Source organism: Callorhinus ursinus, unplaced genomic scaffold, assembly GCF_003265705.2.
Source record: "Callorhinus ursinus isolate GAN/ISIS: 27379988/994484 unplaced genomic scaffold, GSC_fseal_2.0 scaffold46, whole genome shotgun sequence".
In the NCBI taxonomy this organism is placed as follows: Eukaryota; Metazoa; Chordata; class Mammalia; order Carnivora; family Otariidae; genus Callorhinus; species Callorhinus ursinus.
This window is the reverse complement of record NW_027397108.1, coordinates 7274150-7297501: the sequence shown is the minus strand read 5'-3', so window position 1 is coordinate 7297501 and position 23352 is coordinate 7274150. Positions and strand designations below refer to the sequence as shown.

The window sequence follows — 23352 nt, the reverse complement described above, 5'->3', positions numbered from 1 at the left end:
CCTCAAGAGGTGGTCCCTGGACCAGCTTTGCCCACATCACCGGGAAGCTGGTTAGAAATGCAGATTCCCAGACCCACTGAGTCAGAAGCGCTGGGTTGTGACACAGCCCTCAATCTGTGTTGTAACATGCTCTCGGGGGGACTTGAAGCTGGGTGCCAGGAATGAGCAGGTTCACATTTGCAATTTGAGGTGTGATGTTCATGAATGTGCATTTTCCAGAAAGGACAGTTCCTTGTACTCTGCCATCTTAGCTGACCATGTCTTAGGTCGGAGACGTGGTGTCTGCTCAAAGTATGGTCCGGACCAGCAGCACCTGCCCCATCCCCCCTGGAGCCTGTGAGTAATGTGGAATCTTGGCTACGCCCAAGGTGTGATGAATTAGAATCTGCCTCTTAACAAGACCGCAGGTGATTTGTGTGCATGCTCGTTTCAGAGGATCTCGAGGAAGCACCTGCTGACTGCCCGGGGCCTTTGCACACACTTGAGTCTACAGCGGCCCGACAGCCCACTTCGAGCTGCAGGGTGGGCAGACAGACAGACCCCTTGGCAGATGGGAAACTAGGCTTGGAGAGATCACACACTGAGCAAGTGTGGACGCTGAGTTCCGAGCTCTCTCCAGGCCCGCTTCCTCAGACTGGGGTCTGTGGTGAGAGGAGGTGCAGGCCTGCCCCTTGAGCTCTCCCAGCTGCGCCCCCTCCGATCTTCAAGATCGCCAGGAAAGCCCCGCCTCCTGGGAGGGGCCTTCCCCCGGGTCGGGGAGGGGAGGGAGTCTTCAGACCCCTCCTCAGGCTGCAAGTCTCAGAAGCCGCAAGCTCTTGGGATGGATGGCTCTGGCCTCTTTTCCTTGTCCCCTTAGGTGTGGGGACGTGACCCCAATACGTGCTAAGGCTCCCTGAACTCCTGATTGGTTTACCACTCCCTGGCAGAGCTAGAATTTTCCTTCTTCCAGCCGTGGGGCCCAGGAAATGCAGCTGAACCACCTGGAGCAAGCGTGAGCCCTGTCCCTGATGGCTGAGGACTGACTGGTCACCTTGAAGTGGGATTTGCGGGTAAAGGCGAGGGGCTGGGGTGGGCAGGGAGGAGTGGAGCCTGGCAGAGCAGGGTGAGGGGCTGGGGCCGCTCTCGGGCTTTCGTGGGAGGACCCGAGTGATGATAAAGGGTGGGCAGGTGAGGGCAGAAGGGCTGAGGACCAAGGCCGTGGGGCCACCCAGGGAACGGGTCACCTAACGGGGCAGTACAAGGTAGACCGTGGCGTGGGGACATGGCAGATGCGTTGCTCTGACTGGTTTGGGGAGCAAGACACGTCCTAGCCGGGAAGGTGGTGTGAAGACTGCCCCTCTCCCCACCCCCCTGCTGCTTCTAGCCATGGAGGGAGGAGCGGGCGGCCGCCCAGGCCTCCCAGAGAAGCCGGTCCCTGCGGCCGCCAGCCCCGCTCTGTCCTCGCTGGGCGCCGTCTTCATCCTCCTGAAATCCGCGCTGGGGGCTGGCCTGCTCAACTTCCCCTGGGCCTTCTGCAAGGCGGGCGGGGTGGCCCCCGCCTTCCTGGTAGAGCTGGTAAGCCCCTGCGGAGCATTTGGGGGGGGGGGTTCTCTGGCGGAGGGATCCAGGTGGGATCCTTGGCATGGTTTCTGTGGTGCTGCCCGTCGTAGAAACCAACACCTTTGAGATTGGCTTTTGGGTCCTCTCCGCTGCTTGGGGAGGGGGTCAGCCCGCCGCAGCCCCCCGCAGCCCCCGGCGGAGAACACCCCTAGGTTGCCGAGGGTGGGGAGGTGAAGGCCGAGCAACAGCCCGGTGCTCGAGGGCACCTGCAGCAAGTGAACCTGGCAGGTGGCCGGGAAGGCGCCATCAGCTGGCCAGCTGCTCTCACCTGCTGGTTGCAGCTCCATGATGAAAGTCAGACCCTGCGTGCAGTCAGATCACGTGTAAGATGCTGCGAGCCCCTCACACCCACGGGCCGCCGCGCTGGGCCCTCTGCCAAGTCACAGACGTCCAGCCCGAATTCCCTCCCCACGGAGCCCAGGACTGAACATCCGTCACAGAGAAGGGCCGCTAATTACCACAGCTTCGTTTTATTTGCAAGGATTCTTTGGCCCCCCACCCGCCCCCCGTAGCTGATAGCAACCACTGAGTTTTGTGGTGAGCTCTTTCGCAGACATTATCTTAAGTGCTTTTTTATGGCAGCCAGCTGATAATGGCCTTGGGGCCTTTGATGTTCTTCTGGAAAGTGCTCAGTCCTGCCCTGTGTAGGGTAACCCGTGCCACCCCCACGGCTGGCCGAGGGCCTGTTCTGGGGGGCGCTGGCTACGACCGTGCAGCCTCTGTCCTCCTGAAGCTCCTTCTACCCGGGGACGCAGATAAGATATAAGAAGGCAAATAAGATCGTTTGGGGCGGTGGTCGTGCTCGAAGGGTCCTGTGACAGAGCGTGGGACGATGCAGCACGCAGTGGTCAGAGAAGGCCTCCCTGAGGAGGTGGCCTTGAGCTGAGCCCCAGCAGAAACAGAAGAGCTTGTCCAGGTACCTGTGAAGGGGGGGAAACCCGCTGCGTTTGGACGTGTGACGACTTCAGAATGACGAGAAAGAGGCCTGATGTCCAGCCATAGAGCGAACGATGAAGCGGGTGGTCAGCCAGGGACGTGGCCAGTGCCCTGTGTGAGGCAGGGGCATGGGGTCCCCCTCTTCACGCTCTGTGCCATCCCCCGGGCACCTTGCTGAGGTGATGTTGATTCAGCAGGGTTGGGGGGGGTGGCCTGAGGTTGTGCATCTCTGAGGAGCTCCCAGGTGACAGGGCTGCTGCTGGCGTGACTCGCACTTTGTCTAGGTTGGTCTAAAGGTTCCTGTCCTGAGCAGACCTGAGTGGAGGGGATGCCAAACGTGAATAAACGTAAACGCCCAACCAGAAAAGGAGTGAGGCTGGTGATTGACACCCCCATCCCTGTCCCCAGCCAGCGACCTCCCCCACTTCTCCTGGCCAGTGAGCCCATGTCTCCCTTCACAAGCATTTAAACACCCCACTGCTGAGAGGTCACTGGTTCGAGGCTGTAGGTCTCTAATGACTGGTTAGCACTGGAGGTTTTGTGAAATTTAATGAACCTGGACTTTCTTTGGAGCCTCCGGGAGGCGGGCCCGGGCGCAGGCTAGGGGCTGTGCTGTCCTGCATGGATGGCCCATGGCGTGGGCAGAGGGCGTTCACAGGCAGAGGCTGCGTCTCACCCCGCCACCCCCTTCCTTTTGTCCACAAATACCTCGAGTGCCAGCCACGTGCTGGGCATGTTTCTGGGGCTAAACAATACGCAGAACAGACACAGTCCTGGTGTTTGTGGGGCTTAGAGTCTGGTGGGTAAAGAAGCCTGACAACCCCAGGAGACGTGGACACTTGTAAATATCTGTGTCCGCAGGCTGCCGGACTGACCACAGGACCACAAACAGGATGTTTAAAACAACAAATTCCTTCTCAGGGTCCCAGAGACCAGAAGTCTAGATGTGGTGTGGGCAGAGCCACACTCCCTCTGGAGGCTGGAGGGGAGGGTCCTTCCTGCCTTTTCCAGCTCCAGGGGGCACATGTCCCTTGGCACGTGGCCACATCTCTCCAATCTCTGCCCCACCGTCCTATGGCCTTCTCTTCTAGGAGACCCCTTGTCCATGGGTTTAGGGACCATTTGGACCATCCAGAAGGACCTCATCTCAAGATGCTTAATTGTACCTGCAAAGACCCCTTTTCCCTTAATTACATCTACATGATATACATTTGCAGACACTGTAGCTGCCAAGTCACACCAGCTACAGGCAGAAATGTGCCCAAGAGAAGCTTGGCTCTGTCAGAGCCTGAAACGGAGGGCTTAGCCCACCTCGGGGTTGGCCTGTCAGGAGACTTTCTGGAATAGGTGAACTTGGAGAGGATGGGGAAGGGTGGGAGTCCCCTAGGTGAGGGGGCGTGCTGGGCGCAGAAAGGGGTCCGGGCACAGGGATGGCCTGGACAAGGATCTCGTGGCTGGACAGAGCGTGGGTGTTCCTTCTGGTTCAGAGGTTTCAAGTTCATTTTGGGAGTCATGCTTGTCCAGTGGCATCAGCTGGGTCTGAAGACGGACACTTCAGCTTCCCCCAAGCGTCTTGGCTGTGTCTCCCAACTCCTGCCTTGCTCTCCTCCACGGGATCATGGAGACCCAGTCCAGCTTGGGGACAGAGAGCCGTCGGTCCTGAAAAGGCTCCGGAGCATTTAACCATGGAACGAGTGGGGCTTTCGTGCATCGCTGGGGGAGGGGGTCCAGTGGCACAACCACTGTGGAAAGCAGTCTGGCAAATTCTTAGAGTTAGACATATACCTCCTCTGTGGTCCAGCAATTCTCCTAGATGTGTGTCCAGGAGAATGAAAGATGCATCCTCCAAATGACTTATTCTGGAATGCTCAGCACTCCCCAGTAGCCTAGGAGGAAGAACCATCGGGGGCATGGATAAACCAGTTGTGGTTCATTCCAGGCGATGGAATAGCACTCACAAAAAAAGGGATAAATGGCCGGTGCCCCCAGCGTGTTTGGGCCTCATACACGTTACTCTGGGTGGAAGAAGCCGGGTGTGAGAAGAGGTTTCCTGTGGGGACAGGAAGGGGCCAGAGAAAGTTTTGGGGTGTGGTGGTGTGTTCTGTCTGGACGCGCATGGGTGGCACGCATGCATTTGTTATTCTCTTCCGATGATACGTACTCCTAATCTGCAACCCGTGGAATTTTGGGAGAGGGGTTTAGACTCTCAGGGTTTCTGATGCCTCTTTTGTCCAACTGGAGCAGGAGGGTATGAGTCCTAGTCACATAGACTTACAGCCCAAGGAGCCTCGATCATCGCTTGCTTTGCAGCTCTCGTCTTGGGGCAGGGGAGGGCCTGGTGGCACGTCAGGGAGAGTTCCCTGGGTGGCAGGTGGCCTCTGCAGGTGACAGGTCTGGTGGAGAGGGTATCAGACTCCAAGGGGCAGCAGGCTCGGTGGTGAGCTGGGGATGTACCCTGGCCCCATGGTCCCGCCCCGCAGGTTTCCTTGGTCTTCCTCATCAGCGGGCTGGTCATCCTGGGCTACGCGGCCTCCGTTAGCGGTCAGGCCACCTACCAGGGCGTGGTTGGAGGGCTGTGTGGCCCCACCATTGGGAAGCTGTGTGAGGCCTGCTTCATTGTCAACCTGCTCATGATCTCCGTGGCCTTCCTCAGGGTGATTGGGGACCAGCTGGAGAAGTGTAAGTACTGGCGTTGAAGTCGGGGGGTGGGGGGTCCTGGTTGATGAGTGGGATGTGGGTGCTGGGCAGGGCCCTGAGGGGGGCAGCAGAGGCTAAGGCCACCCCTAAGTTCCTTACTCGTGGCAGAGGGAGACCCAGAGTAGTAATTATGGGCACACTGAGGGTCACAGAGGGAGAGGGGCTGTGGTGGACGTCTCGTGGGGACAACCCCATGCACTGGGGGAGGGGGGCAGCCCCTATGAAGAGCTAGTAACACCCTGAATTTGGGGACCTCCATGACCAAGGCCAGGCCCCCTTGGCTTCAGCCCCCATCGACCGTTTCCCTGCAAGCCTTGGGTTAGCTGCATCCCCCAACATTGATAGGTTCTTCCTTTTTGTTCCGCTCAACATATTTGCCAGTTTTTGCTGTGATTTCTTCCTTGACCTATGGGAGGTTTAGATTCGTGTCGTTCAGTTTCCAGTTCCTTGGGAATTTTTTGGGTCCCCTCTTGGTTTCTGCCTTCGTTTATGCCACAGTCGGAAGACACTGCGCGTGGTTTCGGTCTTGGGTGTTGGAAGCTTGCGCTGGGCCCCTACGAGGTCCAGCTTGGTGGGCACTCCATGGGCTCTTAAGGGGCGTGCGTTCTGCTGTTGGGCGCTGTGTCTGAGAACTCCACATGGCTCAAGGAGGTCCATGGCTTTGATTGGATCCTCCCTAGCCTCGCTGATTTGTTTTCTTCAAATTTATTGTCAGTTCCTGAAAGGTGTTAAAATCAGCTGTCATTGTGGATTTGTCTGTTTGCCCTTTTATTTTTTATTTTATTTTTATTTTTTTTTAAAGATTTTATTTATTTGAGAGAGGATGAGAGACAGAGCATGAGAGGGAAGAGGGTCAGAGGGAGAAGCAGACTCCCCGCTGAGCAGGGAGCCCGATGCGGGACTCGATCCCGGGACTCCAGGATCATGACCTGAGCCGAAGGCAGTCGCCCAACCAACTGAGCCACCCAGGTGCCCCTGTTTGCCCTTTTAAAGGTTTCATTTATTTTTATTTAGAGATAGTGTGAGTCAGGGGAGAGGCAGAAAGAGGAGAGAGGGAATCTCAAGTCCGGATGGCGGGCTTCATCTCACAACCCTGAGATCATGACCTGAGCCGAAATTAGGAGTCGGACTCGTACCGGACTGAGCCACCCAAGTGCCCCATTTGCCCTTTTAATTCTGTCCATTTTTGCCTCCTGATGTTTGAAGTTCTGTTATTAGGCTCACACCCATGAATTGTCCCTATATTATCATGAACTGTCCCTTTTTTTGGTCTCTGATAATTCTTTGCCATCAAATGGACCTTAGCTACGAATGTAGCTACGCCAGCCTCCTTAAGATAAGTGTTTGCCGGGGCGCCTGGGTGGCTCAGTCGTTAAGCGTCTGCCTTCGGCTCAGGTCATGGCCCCAGGGTCCTGGGATCAAGCCCCTCATCGGGCTCCCTGCTCAGCAGGAAGCCTGCTTCTCCCTCTCCCCCTCCCCCTGCTTGTGTTCACTCTCCTGCTGTGTCTCTCTGTCAAATAAATAAATAAAATCTTTAATAAAAAAAAATAGATGAGCGTTTGCCAGCTTCTCTCGCCTCCCAGCTCTTTCACAGTGAGCCTAACTGTGCCTTGGGAGTTGTGGATGCATTTCCTGCAGGCAGCATGTGGTTGGCTCTTGCTTTTTTATCATCTTGATGGTGTCTGATTTTAACTGGAGCGTTGAGATTTTTTTAATTGGAACTTAACTGTCGATATGGTTGGATTTCGGTCTCCCACTTTGCCATTTTGTGTGTTCTGCCACTTGAGCCAAAGATGAGCAGGTCCCTCATCCTGGGATATTGAAACACATGGTTTCCATGTCTTGCGAGGTACTCAGCCCAGAAAAAATGGAGGTTGGTAAATCGGGGCCTCCCGGTGGGTAAATGGGCACAAAAGCGCCTTGCCTGCTAGAGGTACATCGAGGCACGTCTGGTTTCACCTCTGGCCGTCCAATGTGGTGCCGCTTTAAGAAGGATTTGGAGGCTGCGCTCAAGCCCAGGAGTAGGGCAGCCGGATTAGTGCACTGATGAGGATAGAGGCCACCCTGGCCTGGGCAAGTTGACTGGGGTCGAGACAGCATTGCTTGTGTGTTGGTGGTTAGGTATTTGGGGATGGGTCTCTCTGTAGGCAAGCCTAGTCTTCTTGGGAGGGGGCTGAATAGAGCTTGGGGGTGTCGTTGTGTGCATTGGGTACAAATGACGGTAAGTGACGTGTGCTGAAAGACCTCGAGGAATGTTCTAGAAAATGAGGGCTCAGGAGCCTAGCTGTCAGAGCTGGGTTCCTGGCTGAGGAGTTCCAGGTGTGTGAATGGGGCTTGGGCCCCTTCCCAGGCCATGTGGCCTCTGGCATGGCTATGGCATCTGTGGCTTGGAATGCCTGCTTCGCTCTCCCGCCTGGTGCCTGTGTGGAGCCACCTCAAGGTGGGAGTCTGCCCTTGGAGTGGTTCAGTGCACACAAGCTATTCTGAGAAGCCATTCATTTCTTGGCATGGCAGCTTTATTGAGCTTTTGGTGGAGCACGAAGAAGGGTCACAGTGCAGCAGAGCAAGCAGCCCCAAGTGGGCCATGAACCACCTCTCGGTGCCCATCCTCCAGCCCCTTCCAGCCTCAGGCCATCTCGCTGTCCCCACCCTCACCCGCTGCAATTAGCACCATTGCGCTCCCCTCCCCCATCCATCTCGCCTCTCTGTCAACTTCAAATTCTCCATCTTACTGTGGCGGGATGAAGAAGTGGTCCCAGGTTCTTCGGTGTTCCCTCCATTGAGAGGTTGGTGGGCGATGGGGGTGGAGTAGGGTGGGGGGAGTCTGCGTCCCGCCCCCTTGAATCAGAGTGGGCTCCCAGGCACCTCAGCTCAGTAGAGTATGGCCAATGTGACATGGTGCCAGTTCCAGGCCTAGCCTTTAAGAGGACAGGTGGTTTCCACCGGGATCTCGGGGAGCCCCCCGCTGTCCCAGCCTAGCCTGCAGGGAGGGCCCAGTGGAGCCCACGCGTCCCCACCAGGCACCCAGTGTGGAGCCATCGAGGATCGTCCAGCCCAGCCCTCTGATCAGCCAGGTGCCCCCAGCTGACCCACATGCAGCCGACCTGGGCAGCTCAGCCCTGCCCTAATTCTTCTCCGGTCCCCAGCGAGTGAGAAAGTGGTCACTCTGGGCCACCGTTTGGCTCGGTCTCCCAGTTCCGGCCCCAGAAGGCCACTCCAGGCCCCCACCCTTGCACACCCACCAGGCTCCTGAGCAAACCAAAACATGTTTACAAGAACTTGAGGGCCGAGGTGCCTTAAGGGCAGGCAGTTTTGTCTTTTTTGTCGCTGGATCCCAGCACTTAGCACAGTGTCTATCTGGCAGAAGCGCAGTGAGTGGCTGGGAATGAATTTGTGCGGCAGGCTTCCTCCCCCCATGGTGGCTCATGATGGGGCCCCTGTCCCATCCCTTTAGGCTCACGGGCTGACTTAGTGCCCGGGGCCAAGCCCGCCCAGACCTGGGGCAGGGAGTGCCGTGGCCGGAGCACCGGCCGGGGCAGAGGCCGGGCAGCGTCCTCAGTGGGCCCTGTCCCCCTGCCCTCCAGTGTGTGACGTCCTGCTGCCCAGCGCCCTGCAGCCCTGGTACGCCGAGCAGCGCTTCACCCTGTCCCTGCTCTCTGCGCTGGTCATTCTGCCCCTGTCTGCCCCGCGGGAGATCGGGTTCCAGAAATACACGAGGTACGGGCCTGCAGACGCTTCCTGGCCGGCAGGGCGGTGGCTCCGCCCAGGGTCCCCACCTCTGCCGGCGTCTGCCTGGGGTTAGGGGAGCGGCCAGCCCGTTCCCCCATTTGGACAAGAGAAAAAAAAGCTGGAAAAGCATACAAGTAACACATATGCATGATGGGAAACAGATGAACAAGAACGCTACCTCTACGGACGTGACCTGCAGCTGAGCTTTTGTTCTTTAATAAGTACAGACATTTTATGCACACTCAGGCACGGAGGGACCCCAAACACTTCTTTTTTCACTTTACAGTCTGAGGCTTTGTGTATACTCCTGAAAAAATAGAGTCGGGCAGAAGTATTCATCCGGGTTTGCGACCTGCCTTCCCCGTTGTGCATGACGATAGACGTTTCACTTCGGAACTGGAACAGAGGAGCAGAGATCTCCCCCCATCCCCATTGCATAGACAGGGAAATCGAGGCTCAGAGCAGTGAGAACTTTGGCCAACACCTTGCCGGTGTGGGCAGAGCTGGGACTCAGACCCCATTCTGTGTGGTACCCCAGGCTGTAGCTGGTGAGGCTGGTGGCTGTACCACGGAGGCCCCTAATGCCACACCCCGTCTCTTAGCATCCTAGGCACCCTGGCCGCCTGCTACCTGGCCCTGGTCATCGTGGTGCAGTACTATTTCGGGCCCCAAGGCCTCGTTCGTGAGACCCGCCCTGCAGTGAGGTGAGTTTGAGGGGGTGGCTCCTCATGGCTCCCAGGGGTGCTGCATGGGGATCCTTGGAGGAGGGACACTCCTCCTTCCTGTGGGTTGCACAGAGTCCCGGCACCTCCCTGGGAAATCCTTCATGGCTCTGATACAACAGAGCCCCTCGAAGTGACCTGTCCTTCTTTAGGATGGACTCCGGCGAGTAAGGGCCAGGGACAGACAGAGGGACACACATGCACTGAACACCACACCAGCCTGGGGTGCCTAGGCTGTTGCAGACATTACCCCCCCTGCACGGAGCAAGCAAGTTGGCCAGCAGGGCCTGGGTGCCTGGCCACAGGGAACGGGAATGCGTGGAGGCTGGTGTGGCCCAACCAGCCTGGGCAAGGCCAAGACTAGGGGTCGGATGGGGTGGGGGTGTCCTCTGGGGATCCTGTGCTGCGGTGAGGACTTCGGTTCTGCTGGGAAGCCCCTGCAGGATTTTGAGTGCAGCAGGGCTTAGAATCAGATCCGCTCATGGCAGGGCCAGTGCCACGGGCACGTGACCAGGCTAGTCACCACGGCCCTGTGCCCAGAAGGACCCTGCCCCTGGTTTAACGTTCTGCTGTTGCCATCCTGAAGTCCTCAATTGAACAAGAGGGTAGCATGTTCATTTTGCATCAGACTCCACAAATGATGTGGCCCCTCCTGGCCCACGGATTGGAAGGGGAACGTCAGAAAGAGAAGAGGCCGGGGCGACTCTGAGCTTTGGGCTTGAGCCCTGGGAGGGGTGCTGTTTCCTGGGATGGGTAAGACATGAGCAGGTGGCTGGGGGAGGAAGTCATGTGGGGACTTATTAAGTTGGAGGCGGCTCGGAGACCTATAATGAAGACGTCAGGTGGCCGGTTGGACCTGTGTGTCTGGGGGTCGGAGAGAGGGGTCCGGACTGGAGAGAGAAACGTGGCTGGTATTGGCCCAGAGGTGGCATTTAAGGCTGCCAGGCTGAGACCTGCTCCTGAGCTGGTGGCGCAAAGTCCAGGACCAGGAGGTCAGGGACAGGGGCGGAGCCTGTGGAAAGAAAGCGAGAGGCAAAGCAGGAGGATGGGTTCGCCTCCTGGGGCTGCTGTGACAAATGACCCCAAACTGGGTGGCTGAGCCAAGCAGAAGTGCCCCTCAGTGGGGTCTGCAAGTCCAGAGGCCAAGTGTGGCAGGGCCCTGCTCCCTCCAGCACCTCTAGGGGAGGCTCCTGCCCGCCCCTTGCAGCTTCTGGTGGCCCTGGCCATGCTTGGGCTCCCTTGGCAGGTGGGCACCTCCTACCCGTCTCTGGCTCTGACTCAGGGTACCTTCTCCCCTTGTCTCTGTGTCTCCTCCCTGTAAGGACACCAGTCGTTGGATGAGCATCCACCCTGCTCCAGTTCCTTATCTGAACTTAACAAATTATATGTACAAAGATCCATTTTCAAATAAGTCTTTGTTCCGAGGTTCCCAGGGGATGTAAATTTGGGGGGATGTTATTCAGCTCAGGATAGAGGAGGATAGAAGGTGTGCCTTGGAAGTCAACGAACAAAATTTCAAGAAGCCTGGGGTGATTGCCGCCCGGTGCTGCTGCTGGGTCACGTGGGACTGAGCCCTGGCACTGGATTTAGCTGTGGAGGCTGCGGGTGATGGGCTGAGCTCCAGCGGGGCAGGAGAAGGGGTGAGGGCCCAGGGGAAAGGGGGAGAGGCAGGGAAGAGCGTTCTTCTGAGGAGGGAGGAGAGGAATGGGCAGGAGTTGAGGGGGGACCAAGGCCCGCAGGTGCTGCTCATGCCTCTATGTCCCCCAAGGTGCCGGAGGCTGGGCCCCAGAGCTCCTTATCAAAGGAAGCTGGGGGGACCCTGTCTGGGGACCACTGAGAGGGCTGGACCTAAAGTTTCTGCCCTGTGCACACCTCTGTCCTCTTAGCGTGGATGGTGGTCAAGCCGTCCTTGCAATGCTGGATTCCAGGGGTGCTGCTTGCACCCCCGCCCCTAACCTCGGTGGGAACAGGCTGGCTCGGCAGGAAGTTGGGAATTCCTTCTAACCACATCCTGTCTGAGTTCTGCCTGCGCGGAGAATGTCAAGTGAACAAATGTCAGCGCAGATACATCTAGAAGGTGTAGCATTTAACATGCCTCGTTTTCCTGGGGTTTAAGAACCTGTCTCCTAGTCAGGCTTAGGTACATTTTGCTGGTATCGTTGAAAACTCCTCTTCAAGTTGAGTCTGTTTTGAGTTGCTCTTTTTGTGGTAAACACCTGTTCGTATCTCTTTGCAGAGCCTCCTCCTGGACATCCGTATTTAGTGTCTTCCCGACCATCTGCTTCGGATTCCAGGTAATGTCCGCGGGTGTGTGGAGGCGTGTGGTGGTGCAGGCTCTGGTGGTGACGTCCTGCTCCCTGGGGAGAGTGTGGCTCCCTGTCAGGAAAGAAGTTTAAGGACTCGCCGTAGGAGGAGACGGGCTGTCTCCTGGAGACTGTGCATGTCAGTGGGCATCTGGGCTCAGCGAGGTGTGAATTGTCGTTGAACTCGGGAACCTGGCACCCCCGCCAACACCAACAGCACATTTGTTGGGTGTGGGGATCCGGAATTTGTTCCGTCTTCCGCAGAATTCTCACAGGGCTGTCACCATGGCTGGAGACCTAGAGCCACCTGCTTCTAGAGAACGCCTTATGCAGGTGGATCCTGCCCCAGGCAGCTTGGAGAGGAAAGATCCTGCCTCGGGAGGCTTGCCGGGTGCGGGTGGGGGTGGAAGGCATCCTGGCGGCCGTGTGGCGGGGCGCGCGGGGCATAGACAGAATTTCTGACCAGGTGTCATGGAGTGAGGATGGCTTTTGTGTGTGGAATCCAGCAGAGCGCCTTCGAAGGTAGCCCTGCATGGGGAAGGTTCAGAGACAGCTTTTTCAAAGCACTGATGCCTAAAAGGAACCTTGAAGAACGTGTGGGAGGCGGCCAGGTGAAGGGGAGGGCGGGCAGCTTGAGAGGACAGCCGTGAGGATGCCCCCGTGAGCCCAGGAGGGCAGAGGGCCTCAGGCTTGGTGGGAGAGCGGCAGGGGGCGAGCCAGGCACCCCACACAGTGCCCAAGGGGTGCGGTGGAGGGCATGGCTCCTGCTCCCTGCCTTCTGGTCCCTCTCAGGGTCTTCCGATCTCTCAGCAGGTGGCCGCTGACTCCATTCGTTCGGTGTTTATTTTAGGAAAGATGTGCCTCCCTCCTAAAAACAGCCACCTACGCAGCACACCACCACCACCACCACCACCAGAACAGCCCCAAAGTAAAATCTTGTTCTCAAGGGCAGGGGGTCCAGGCCTGACAGCAGTGCCTCATGGCCTGATGTTTCTCCTTGCTTCTCTCTCAACCAGCTTCTGCTTCTCTTCTTGCTTTTTCTTTGAGAACCATGTTTGACCAAAAAAAAAAAAAAAAAAAAAAATCCTGGAACATTTCCATTTATTTTCCTTATAAATCCATTGATAGATCGCTTCTGGAGCTTAGCAAGCCGCTTGCAGGAATTTCTCACATTTCTTCTTGTGCACCCAATATTTTGAAAGATCGAAAGCGATGATTTTGCTGTCAGCGGTTTGTCTGGACGTGGTTTGCATCCCTCCCTCCCGTGCCCAGACACCATATGGTGCGGCAGGCTCACGCCGCGGGGGCGGCCTTCCAGATGCCTACGAGAGGTGCCCCCCTCACCTTTGCCTCGGCTCCCTCAACCGGTTCTCCTAGCAACCGGGGCCTGGGCTGCGGTTTCCAGGGACACGGGATGCAGCGATGGGGAGCTGGGAGAAGATGTGAATTGCGGGGGCGTGGGGGTGCGGGTGGGGGTGAGGCTCAGGCTCAGGCAGGGCTGCCAGGATCTGGGCTGGAAGCTTCTGGGGCCTGGGGGTCGGGGAGAGCAGCTGTGGGTGAGGATGGCAGGAGGTAGGGTGAGGGGGCAGGGAGGTGGAGGGGCGGGGTGGAAGGGGAGGTCACCTGTTGTCCTCAGGAGCTCTGACCTGGTCAGGCAGCTCCCCTCCCCTACACTGAGCAATGGGGCTCCATGTCCGGCCTGCACAGAGTCCCAAGGGCCCGCGGAGGGGCGGAGGAGGGCTGCAGGCTCTGCTCCCAGCCTCCTCGGAGTCTCCCGCCAGACAGATCGAGCGCAGCTTATGAATCCGTTCCTCAGCAGGTGGATGTGTGGCCACTTTCTGCTGCTGAGTGGCTGCATGCTCTTCTGCCTCGCCTTCCGATCCCAGGAGCGCAGAGGGCCAGCAGCGGCCCACCCCCACCCTACACGCTGTCACAGCCGAGCAGCCCCGCCTTCCGGAGATGAGCTTCAGTCCCCTGCGGGGAACCAGGAGGAACAGGGCCCAGGAGTCTGGGGACAAACTGGAAGGAGGGCTGGGCGGCCTCCTGCCACCACCAAGCATCTTCTCGTCGCTGTGCTCGGCTGCTCCTCTAGGCACAGAGCTGCAGCCCTGAGACCTGCCCCCCCCCCCCCAACACACCCACCCCGCGTGGCATCCTGTGCGGTTCTGCAGAGCCTGCGGGCTTGGGGCTGGCATGGACCTGGGAGCAGGAACAGGGAGACAGGTGGCTCCCCGTCACGGGCACTGGGCCATCCTGGGAAGCATGCGGGATGTACCTCAGAAATGCCATAGCAGTGCAGGAGGTGGGAGCGTAGGTCCTCTGGGTTCCCCGGTAGAGGTTCCCCGCGAGGGCTAAGCCCCCACTGCCTGGCTGAGCCAGCCTGCAGCTAGCGGGCTCCTGCAAGGTCAGGGAGGCCCGGGGCAGAAAGCCTAAGATGCACAGGGGAAGGTGTGCATGAGCTCACCCTGGGCTGGATGCTGCCACTACACCTGGAGTCAGGAGGACCCAGTGTGTGTCCCCTCCCGCCCCTCCCGCCCCTCCCGAATGTGTGCTACAGGAGGGTGGGGATTGTGTTTGGCTTGTGTGGCATCCCAGACTGGCACGAGGGGGACTGTTCAGCATTTGCTGGGGGGCTGGGGCTGGGGCTGGGCTAGGGGGATCCTCCTGGCTGCTGGTGGGTTAAGGGGTGGGTAAATGAGTCACCCCTGGAGCATTCTCCAGCTGTGCTCCAGGCTCCATGTATGGCCTGAGCTCAGAGGCATAAGTGAGGCTGATGTGGTCCTGGCCATCTTGTAGCTAACAGATGCTGAACAAGCAAACCTCAGTGTACTCACCAGGGCGAGGGGGGGTGAGACAGGGAGGAAATTGGTCCTCCTAGGGAGAGCTTTCTGGAAGGTTGGGTAGGAGCTGGCCAGACCAAGAGAGAATCACAGGTAGATGACCCAGCACGAGCAAAGGCCCTGAGGCAGCAAGGAGGAACGGAGGTGAACTGAGTCCAGTGGGTAAGGGGAGTGTCCACCCTAGGAGCCTGTAGCGTGGGCAGGCGAACGTGATCGGCGTGTTTGGTTTTGATCAGAAGGGAGTAGAGAGGCTGATATGGTAGGAACCCTGTCCCAGGAGCCTGTGACGGTCCTGGAGGCCATGGGCGGGGCATGGAGATAAAGCAGTGCCTCTCAACCCTGAACGCAAGTCAGGGTCTCCTGGGCTGCTCGTGAAATGCCACTGCCCAGGACCTGCCCCAACTAAACAAACACCCTGATGTTGGCTGCAGGTGGTTTGTATTTAAATCTTCTCATGACGTAACAGAGTTCCTGTGAAGTGTATCAGTCGTTGGTACGTCTGCTCCCGTGTAACCCTCAGCCCCATCAGGATCTAGAACATTGCCGGTCCCCCCGAAAGCTTCCTCGTGACCTTTCCCATTCACTAGCACCCTCCACCCATAGTTCCTTTTGTTCCTGTAAGTGGTGGTCCTCAGCTAGGAGCAGTTCTGTCCCCCAGAGCCCATTTGGCACCGTCCAGAGACCTTTCTGGTGGTGAGAACTGGGGGGTATTCCTGGCATCCAGGCGGTCGAGGCCAGGGACTCTGCCCAGCATCCTGCAGTGCACAGGACCGCCCCCACATGTCCATGTGCTGCCGTCGAGAACCCTTGTCCTGGCATGTTTAGCTTGTAACTTGAACTGCACATCCACGGAAACACGTTTACCGTTGTGTGCAGCAGTAGAGCTGTGAGGCTCTCCCGTGTGCAGGCATAAGGTGGTGTTCCTCCTCCTTCGGTGCCGTGTAATATTCCACGTGTGAATCTCTGCTGATTTCCTTACACCTTCAACTCTGGGCGGGCGTTGGGGGGTTTTCCCTCCTGCCCAGCCCCGTCCCCCGAGCTCTGCCCCTGCCTTCCAGTGTCACGAAGCCGCCGTGTCCATCTACTGCAGCATGCACAACCAGAGCCTCTCCCACTGGGCCCTGGTCTCCGTGCTGTCCCTGCTGGCCTGCTGCCTCATCTACTCGCTGACAGGTAAGGCCCGCCGGGGCACCGCGGAGCTGGGTGGGGGGCTCAGGAGAGCCTGAGTGATGTGTGCTTCCAGAGTCCTTCCCGTGAGCTCCGCTGTGCCGTGCCAGGAGCAGGCCCAGCAGTGTGGGAGCCTTGGCTCTTTTAACCCTAACCCCTCAGGGAAGTCCCCATTTCCTAGACAAGGGGCCGGAGGCTCAGAGGCTTTCCATGGCTTGTCCAGGGTCTCCCGACTAGACGTGCAAAGCTGAGACCCAGACCTGGGCCCCGCTGCCCCCCACCCCCGTCCCCTGCTGGCAGACAGGACCGTAATGGGGGTCACCTTCATGTTACAGCTGGGGAGCAGTGTACAAAATGCTCTTGTGGATTTGATGGATTTGGGTGCTCGCAGACCTGTAGGCAGAAGGGTCTCCAAAAGTGACAGAAGCGTGGCTCAGAGAGGGCTGTGACATGCCCAGGGTCACACAGCACGCCCCAGGTCTCAGGCTCAGGCGGACTTCTGGCCGGCTGTGTTCCTCCAGCCCCGAGGCCCTTTCTTCCATCCAGCTTTGGAGCCCCTGACCTGGGAAGCCTGTGGGCTGCCGCAAACGTCTCGGGCTCCTCGGAGCATCGTGGTCATCTGGGAAACTTGCCGGATAACCCTTCCCCGGCAGGGCGGGGTGGTCACTGTCAATGTGTGTCCCCTGGGTTGGAGGTCCATGACCTGGTGATGGAGAGTCACCTCCAGGGCCAGCAGGTTTGTGAGACCTGGAAAGGGCCCAAGGAGAAGCCAAAACGAGGCACAGCTCTCGGCTGGGGATGAACGGTGTCGGGACAGGGCAGGTGACCAGGATGCCGAGGGGGTGGGGGTGTGGGGGAGGGCCCTGGTGCCCTGGTCCCCTGGTCCTGCCGTCGCTAGCTGCGTGATTCCAGCAACGGTTGACGCCCTGGGTCAGGAAAACGGGTGCACGGGCAGGAGTGGGACGGACCGGGCATGAGGTGGTGGTGCGGTTCTGAGCGGTGGCTCCTTCCGTGAGCGGGCCCCTCACACCGGCACTGGGAGCTGAGAAAAGGAGAAGCAGCGATTTGGCCAGCAGGAGTTTTGAGTCAGAAGGGCAGGGTATCGTGTCAGCCGAGGATAGGAAAGCCTTGGGAACCTGCAGAACGGAGAACCCTTCTAGAACCTTCTGTCTGCTCCCAGGGAGAACCTTCGGGGTGGTAAGAGCTGGGTGCTGTCAGTGTGTCCGAGTGGAGGGAGTCGGGATGTGACCGGTAAAAATATTTTGTGGGTGTATAGGGGACACACGACGTTACGTTAGCACCAGGCGTGCAGCGCAGTGGCTGGGCTCCTATGTTAGGCCGTGCTCGTGGCAAGTGTGGCCGCCGTCCGTGTCCGCACTGTGCTAGTAGAGTGCTGTTGACCGCACGCCGCGTGCCGTGCCTGCCTTCCCGTCTCTGCCACCGGCATGGCGTCTTCCTAATCCTCCCTCTGGGCTTCCACCCTCTTGGCCTCCCAGGGGTTTATGGCTACCTGACCTTCGGGACAGACGTTTCCGCCGATATCCTGATGTCCTATCCGGGCAACGACGCGGTCATCGTCGTGGCCCGGGCTCTCTTCGGGGTCTCCGTCGTGACCGCCTACCCCATCGTGCTCTTCCTGGGGAGGTGAGGCCCGGCCCGTGGGGGCTCCACTCAGCGCGGGGCACTGACCTGTATCAGGGTTTGGGGCACGCCAGGCAGCGTGCGGGCTCGGGTGTTGGGGAAGATCTCTGTAGAGAACACGGAGGCCGGGAGCTGAGGCGGTTTGCCCAGAGTGGCCCAGCTCGTGAGGGTCAGGACTGGAGCCTGGCGCCCCAGCCCGCCCAAGACTGCACCCTGCGTGGCCCTTCTCTGTCGGCGGCCTGCAGTCCTTGGGGAACGGCGCCTGGCGAGGAACCGGGGCCCTGCTGGGTGTGCAGGATAATCGCAAGGGGGGCCCGATGTGGGGCGCGGGGCTGGAGCCGCCTGCGCTGGTGTGGCCTCCAGGTCCGTGATGCAGGATTTCTGGAGGAGGAGCTGCTGCTGGACAGGTGGGCTCACGGCCCTGGCAGAGCCCTCGGGGCCATGGGTCCGGGGGCTGCTGACCGTGCTGTGGGTGGCCGTGACACTGACCATGGCCCTGTTCCTGCCCGACCTCAGCGAGATCATCGGCATCATCGGGGGCATCAGTTCCTTCTTCATCTTCATCTTCCCAGGTGAGGCACCTGCTCCACTCTGTGCTGGAGCTCAAGGGTCTGGAGGGGGGAGCCCCGCAGAGGTAGGATGGCGCCCAGCCCTGTTCACTGAGCCGGACACGAGCTGGGGACTGTGTACACCGTGCGGGAAACATCTCCGTGGCTGGCAGACGCACCTGCTGGGACTGCTGTCATCCCATCCTGCCGGGGAGAACACTGAGGCCCAGGGGCCTCCCGGGAGGCACAGCGGGGCTGCGTCACCCTCGACGTTGCCCACTCTCCCCTTGCTGCCACTCACTGTGGGATTTTCTCTTACGTTTTAAAAATTTTTTCCGGTTAGAGGACGTTCACATGGTTCCAATGTATCCCACGAACATCTTCTTACCTCGTTCCCTGACCTGGGAGGCAAACGCGGTTTCTTACAAAACCTTCCCGGTGTGAGCAAGCGAAGTTCCAGTCAAGGCGACCTGAGGGTTATCCCGGCCTGGGCAGCCCGGGGAGGGCCCTCCCAGAGAAGCAGACGTGCCGGGCACCTGCTGGTGCTCAGGGCAGGAACCGCAGATCCCTGTGCCTCTGGCTCTGGGCAGCACTTTTGGATGCGAGGGCCGTGGTCACATGGCTGCCTCCCTCGTGCTTGCTTGGAGTCCGAGACATCCCGTCTTTCGGGTTCGGTGCCCTTGTCCTGGGGGTGCCCTTTAGCTCCAGCTGTTTTCCACTTTCTGGGAATGATCAGCCAGGCCGGGTTCAGTGGGGGAGAGGCCATGGGAGCTTTAGGCAGAACTGTCTGGCTTCAGATCCCAGGAGAATTCTTAGAAGAAAAATCAGCCTAGCAGCTGCCTACTGTTGAAAGCATCCCCAGTGTCCGGCCCAGAGTCCATCCCTTGACAGGTCATCCCAGAGAGCCTGGCACGGAGGATGGGCTGTCCCTGCCGTCTGAAAGAGAGGCTCAGAGGGGCCAAGGTGTGAGGGGGACGCTGAGCTGGGCCCTCAAGGCCCGGCCGTCTGCCAGCTTGCTGTGCCGGGAGCAGAGGGAGCCCCGGGGGCCACACTGGGCACAGGTCTTGCTGGCCTCCTGGGTCCCTGGGGATGGCTGGGTGCCAACTGAGCTCTCCAGCTCAGGGTTGCTCTGGGTTCGACTGTCCAGAGCTGCAGTGGCCCCATGTCTCCTTGCAGGTCTGTGCCTCATTTGTGCTGCCAGCGTCGAGCCCATGGCTCCGAGCATCAAGTAAGTGTCCCAAAACAAGGGTGGCAGTGTGGGCGCTGGAGGGGCTCTGAGCGAGCAGAATGGGAACATGGCCTGTGGACATCCCATTGTCCTGTGGAGGAAAAAATGGCCGGCCACACAATATGGGCCTTACCCACACAATGAGAGGGTGTCTGCGCCAGGAGCCGAACCCCGGCCCTCGAGCTAGCAGTCTATGCCACGGCCGTTGCTCCCACCCAGAGGGTGATCGTCCGTGCTGGGAGCTGTCTGTGGGCTCAGGGGGTCCCTAGCTGTGCATGCTTCCCCATCTTGCACTCCGACCCCGGGCAGCATGGGGCACAGCTGTTCCTGTCGCATGGAACCCTGCCTTCTGGGGGCCATGTGGGCAGTAGGGTAGCACGTTCCCTCAGCAAGGTAGCGGGCCCTGTCTGGACACCTCCGCAGTGCTAGGCCTCACCCAGCTCCCTATGATCCTGGGCTATCCAGCCTGCGGACGAGGGGACAGAAACTTCCCCATGGGTGCATGGCAAGTCAGGACAGAGCTGGGACTCCAGCCCGGCTGACCTGGCTCAGGCTTCACGCTTGCCTCCTCCCTGCTCCCCGTGGTGGGGGTAGACAAGAGAATTTGGGATATCCCTTTTTCCAGCAGAAGGCCCTCTTTCTCCAGCGTGGCCTGTGATAGGACTGGGACCCTGTCCTTTGCCTTTGAGGGGCCCAGGCTGTCCCCTCTGAGAAAGAGAATGTGCACAGCTGAGGCACCATACCTCAGCCAGAGCCTGTGTGGCCCTTTTATTCCTGTCTCACAGGCATGAAAACAGGCCGAGGCTTGCAAAGAGATGCTGTGTTAGGTTTGCTGGGGCACTCACCGCAACAGAAATCTGTTCTCTCCCAGCTCGGGAGGCCTGGCCAGGCTCCCTCGGAAGGCTCTAGAGCCTGTTCTGTTCCTTCCATCTCTTGCCATCACCCGGTGGCTCCACGTGTCCCCAGCTTGTGGCTGCATCACCCCAGTCTCTGCCTCCAGCCTCACATGGCCTGTGTGTGTCTGCCTCAAATCCCCCTGTGCCTCTTTCTCGTAAGGACAACTGTCACTGGGTTGAAGGCCCAGCCCCAATCCAGGATGATCTGCTCTCCAGATTTTGAACTTCATCACATTTGCAAAGACATTATTTCCTAATAAGGTCATGTGCACAGGTTTGGAGTGGACGTGAATTCTGGGGAGCAGCATTCAGCCCAGGGCAGGTGCTCTTAAGTTACGGCAGCCGTGGGCTTGGGTCCCACCTGCAGGCTGGTGTCTCTGTCTCCCCTTGCCTCCAGCCCCCTCAAGCCCAGGCTTGGTTTTCCCAAAGCAGCCAGCTAGGCTTTGTCCCCTTCTGGGTGGAGAAGAGCTTTTCTGGATGTCTCTGAACCTGAGTTGGGCTGGGGGCTGGCCCCAATTGTCTAGGGCCCCTACACGGCTCTTTCCCTCAGTGGTCTTTGCAGTCCTGCTGCTGCTTTTTCGTGCCTTGTTCCAAGCTCACCACAGTTTTTACTGGTGGTCTTTGAAGATATTTTTAATCCTGGCGCTGCTGTAGGGCCTTCTAATCCCTCAGAGCTGCTCCAGGAGCTGCAGGCCCCGGGCACGGTGAGCACGCTCTCCCTGCTTCCAGAGACTCTGCTTCCCTAGACAGTCTTTCCGAGACAGTGGGTCCTGGGGCCTTTGTTAATCCGACCAGAAATGTCTCTGGCAGCCCTGCCATTTGTGGGAACCCTGTCTCCTTGTCCACACGGCGTCGGCCGGCACATCATGAAGCTCTCGGACATGTCCTCAGTGGCCTCCGTGGCCAACCACCTCTGCCTCCTGCGCCCTCATGCCCCACCCACTGTCCCGATCGTGGGTGACTTTGGGCTTTCTTCTCCTTCCTCATTTTCAGCGGGGGGCTTCATTCCTCCTCCCCTTGCTCCCAAAGGGAAAGGAGTGACAAGGTGTATCCCTCCCCCGTTTCTTTGGTTTTGATAAAAGGCTAGGGAGGAATGGAGTCATCAGTTAACAGTTGCAGTGTGAGGCTTTAACTGCCTGGGGCCATTATCCCCCATTGCCTTGGAAACCCATTCCTACAGGTGAGGGATACTGTGGATTTTTTTCCACCTCGGTCACTCCGCTGGCTTCCTGTGATGAGCTTTCTGCCATGTGCTTGGCTTGTCTGCACAGAGGTCCAGAGAAGAGTGTGTTGATGTGTGTGTATTGACCTGGCAGGTGCTGCTTGGAGGTGTGGGGAGTGGTCTCCGTGCTCGTGGGCACCTTCATCTTCGGGCAGAGCACGGTGGCCGCAGTCTTGGAACTCTTCTGAGCGGGAGGGGGTTGGCCCAGCCTCTATGCGGCGCCAGTGAGGCTGCCCCCCCGCGTCCAGCTGAGACCCGTGTCCTTCCGTCATAAAGATGCTGCAGAAACGGACCCGTCCTGTCTTCTGAGGCTGCTCATTTGGGCTTCTGCGGGTTCAGAGGGTTTCAGGTGCTGCTGCGGAGGGTGTATTGATGTCCTGGGGCTCCCCTAACAGAAGGCTACACGCTGGGGGGCTGCAAACACAGTCCCGGAGGTGGGGGTCTGAGATTGAGGCATGGCCAGGACCGCGCTCTCTCTGAAGGCTCCGGGCGAGGGCCCTCCCGCCGCCTCCAGCCCCTGGCGTTGCTGGCCATCCTTGCACTTCTTGGCCTGTAGACACACCCCTCCAGCTCTGCTTCCTGGCCCCCCCCCCCCCATGGCTGTCTGCCCTGTGTGTCCATCCAGATTTCCCTCCTCTTACGAGGACTCCAGTCATTGGATCAGGACCACCTTAGTCCAGGATGACCTCCCCTTAACTGAGGGACTGCTAAGATCCTCTTTCCAAATGAGGTCACAGTCCCAGGTTCCAGGAGGTGGAGCTTCAACTGAATATTTCCAGGGGATGCAGTTCATACCACAAGTAGGGCTTTGGCCGGCGCTCCGATGGGAGGGCCCCAGGGAGAGCCCCCCCTTTCCCTTCCGGCTGGACCTGAAGAGCCTGGGAGCCCAGTGAACTGTTGGCTCTCCGCTTTCTTCCCGACCCCAGCCAATCCTGGGGTGAGGGGTGGCACCTGCAGCTGAGAGTGAGGGGACCGGGGGTCGGCCCCGGGGCCAGGGTAGGGGAAAGGAGGAGGCGGGGAGAGAGGCGGCCAGGGGCCCAGCTGCTCCTGCGTGCTGTGCTTGCTGGCACTGACCCTGCACGGGACCGGGGATGTTCTGGATGTCACTGGATCCGGGCCACTCTTCCTCTGCCTTGGGACGTCTGCGGGAAGCCAGCGGTGCCGGAGCTGGGAGGGGCCGACATGCGAGGACAGCTCCCTGAGGGTAAGCGCTGGGTCGGGCCCTGTTGGTGCCTTGTTGAGAAATGCGTGCCTGCCCTTGTGAGACCAGCGGTGATAACAGCTGGGGTTTGGGGGCTTTTTTTTTTTTTTTTTCCAGCCTATCCAGTTGCATTAAATTTTTTTGAGATGTAATTCACTCCCTACTCCCTCGTACCCCATGAACCATGAAGTTCAACCTTCCAAAGTGCACAGTTCGGTGGCTGTTGATGGCCAAAGTGGTACCGCCGTCGCCAACGTCTGATTCCGGTGTTTTTTGTCCCCCCAGAGAAAGCTGCGCCCCCCAGCAGTCCCTGCCCTGGCCCTGGCCCTGGGAACTAGGAGTCTGCCGTCTCTGCGGATCGGCTGCTTCCGGACACTCCGTACGAACGGCCTTCGTGTCTGGCTCCTTTGACTTCGCCTGTTTTCAAAATCGTCCATTTTACAGATGAGGCACTGAGGCTCAGAAGAGTCCGGGATACCCGTCCTGTGAGGTACAGAGCCAGGGTCGGGATGGATTTGGGGTTAGATTCCATTGTCCATTTTCTTTCTAGCACGTGTTCCAAGTGGCCAAGGGGATGGGACCTGGTCTGCCCAACGCCAGGGGCAGGGATGGCCCCTCTGCCC

At 58.9% G+C, this 23352-nt stretch overlaps 1 protein-coding gene across 1 annotated transcript; it reads left to right on the top strand.

The window, feature by feature from the left end:
• The first annotated feature begins 293 nt into the window (after positions 1-293).
• Positions 294-21954, top strand: SLC38A8 (solute carrier family 38 member 8). The gene is made up of 11 exons (XM_025860388.2): positions 294-336; positions 1364-1554; positions 5016-5214; positions 8817-8949; positions 9564-9665; positions 11920-11977; positions 15885-15999; positions 17490-17637; positions 17998-18206; positions 19359-19410; positions 21623-21954. Exons 1-11 carry the CDS (start codon positions 294-296, stop codon positions 21714-21716), a joined length of 1344 nt encoding a protein of 447 aa, XP_025716173.1. The 3' UTR covers positions 21717-21954.
• Positions 21955-23352: the final 1398 nt, after the last annotated feature.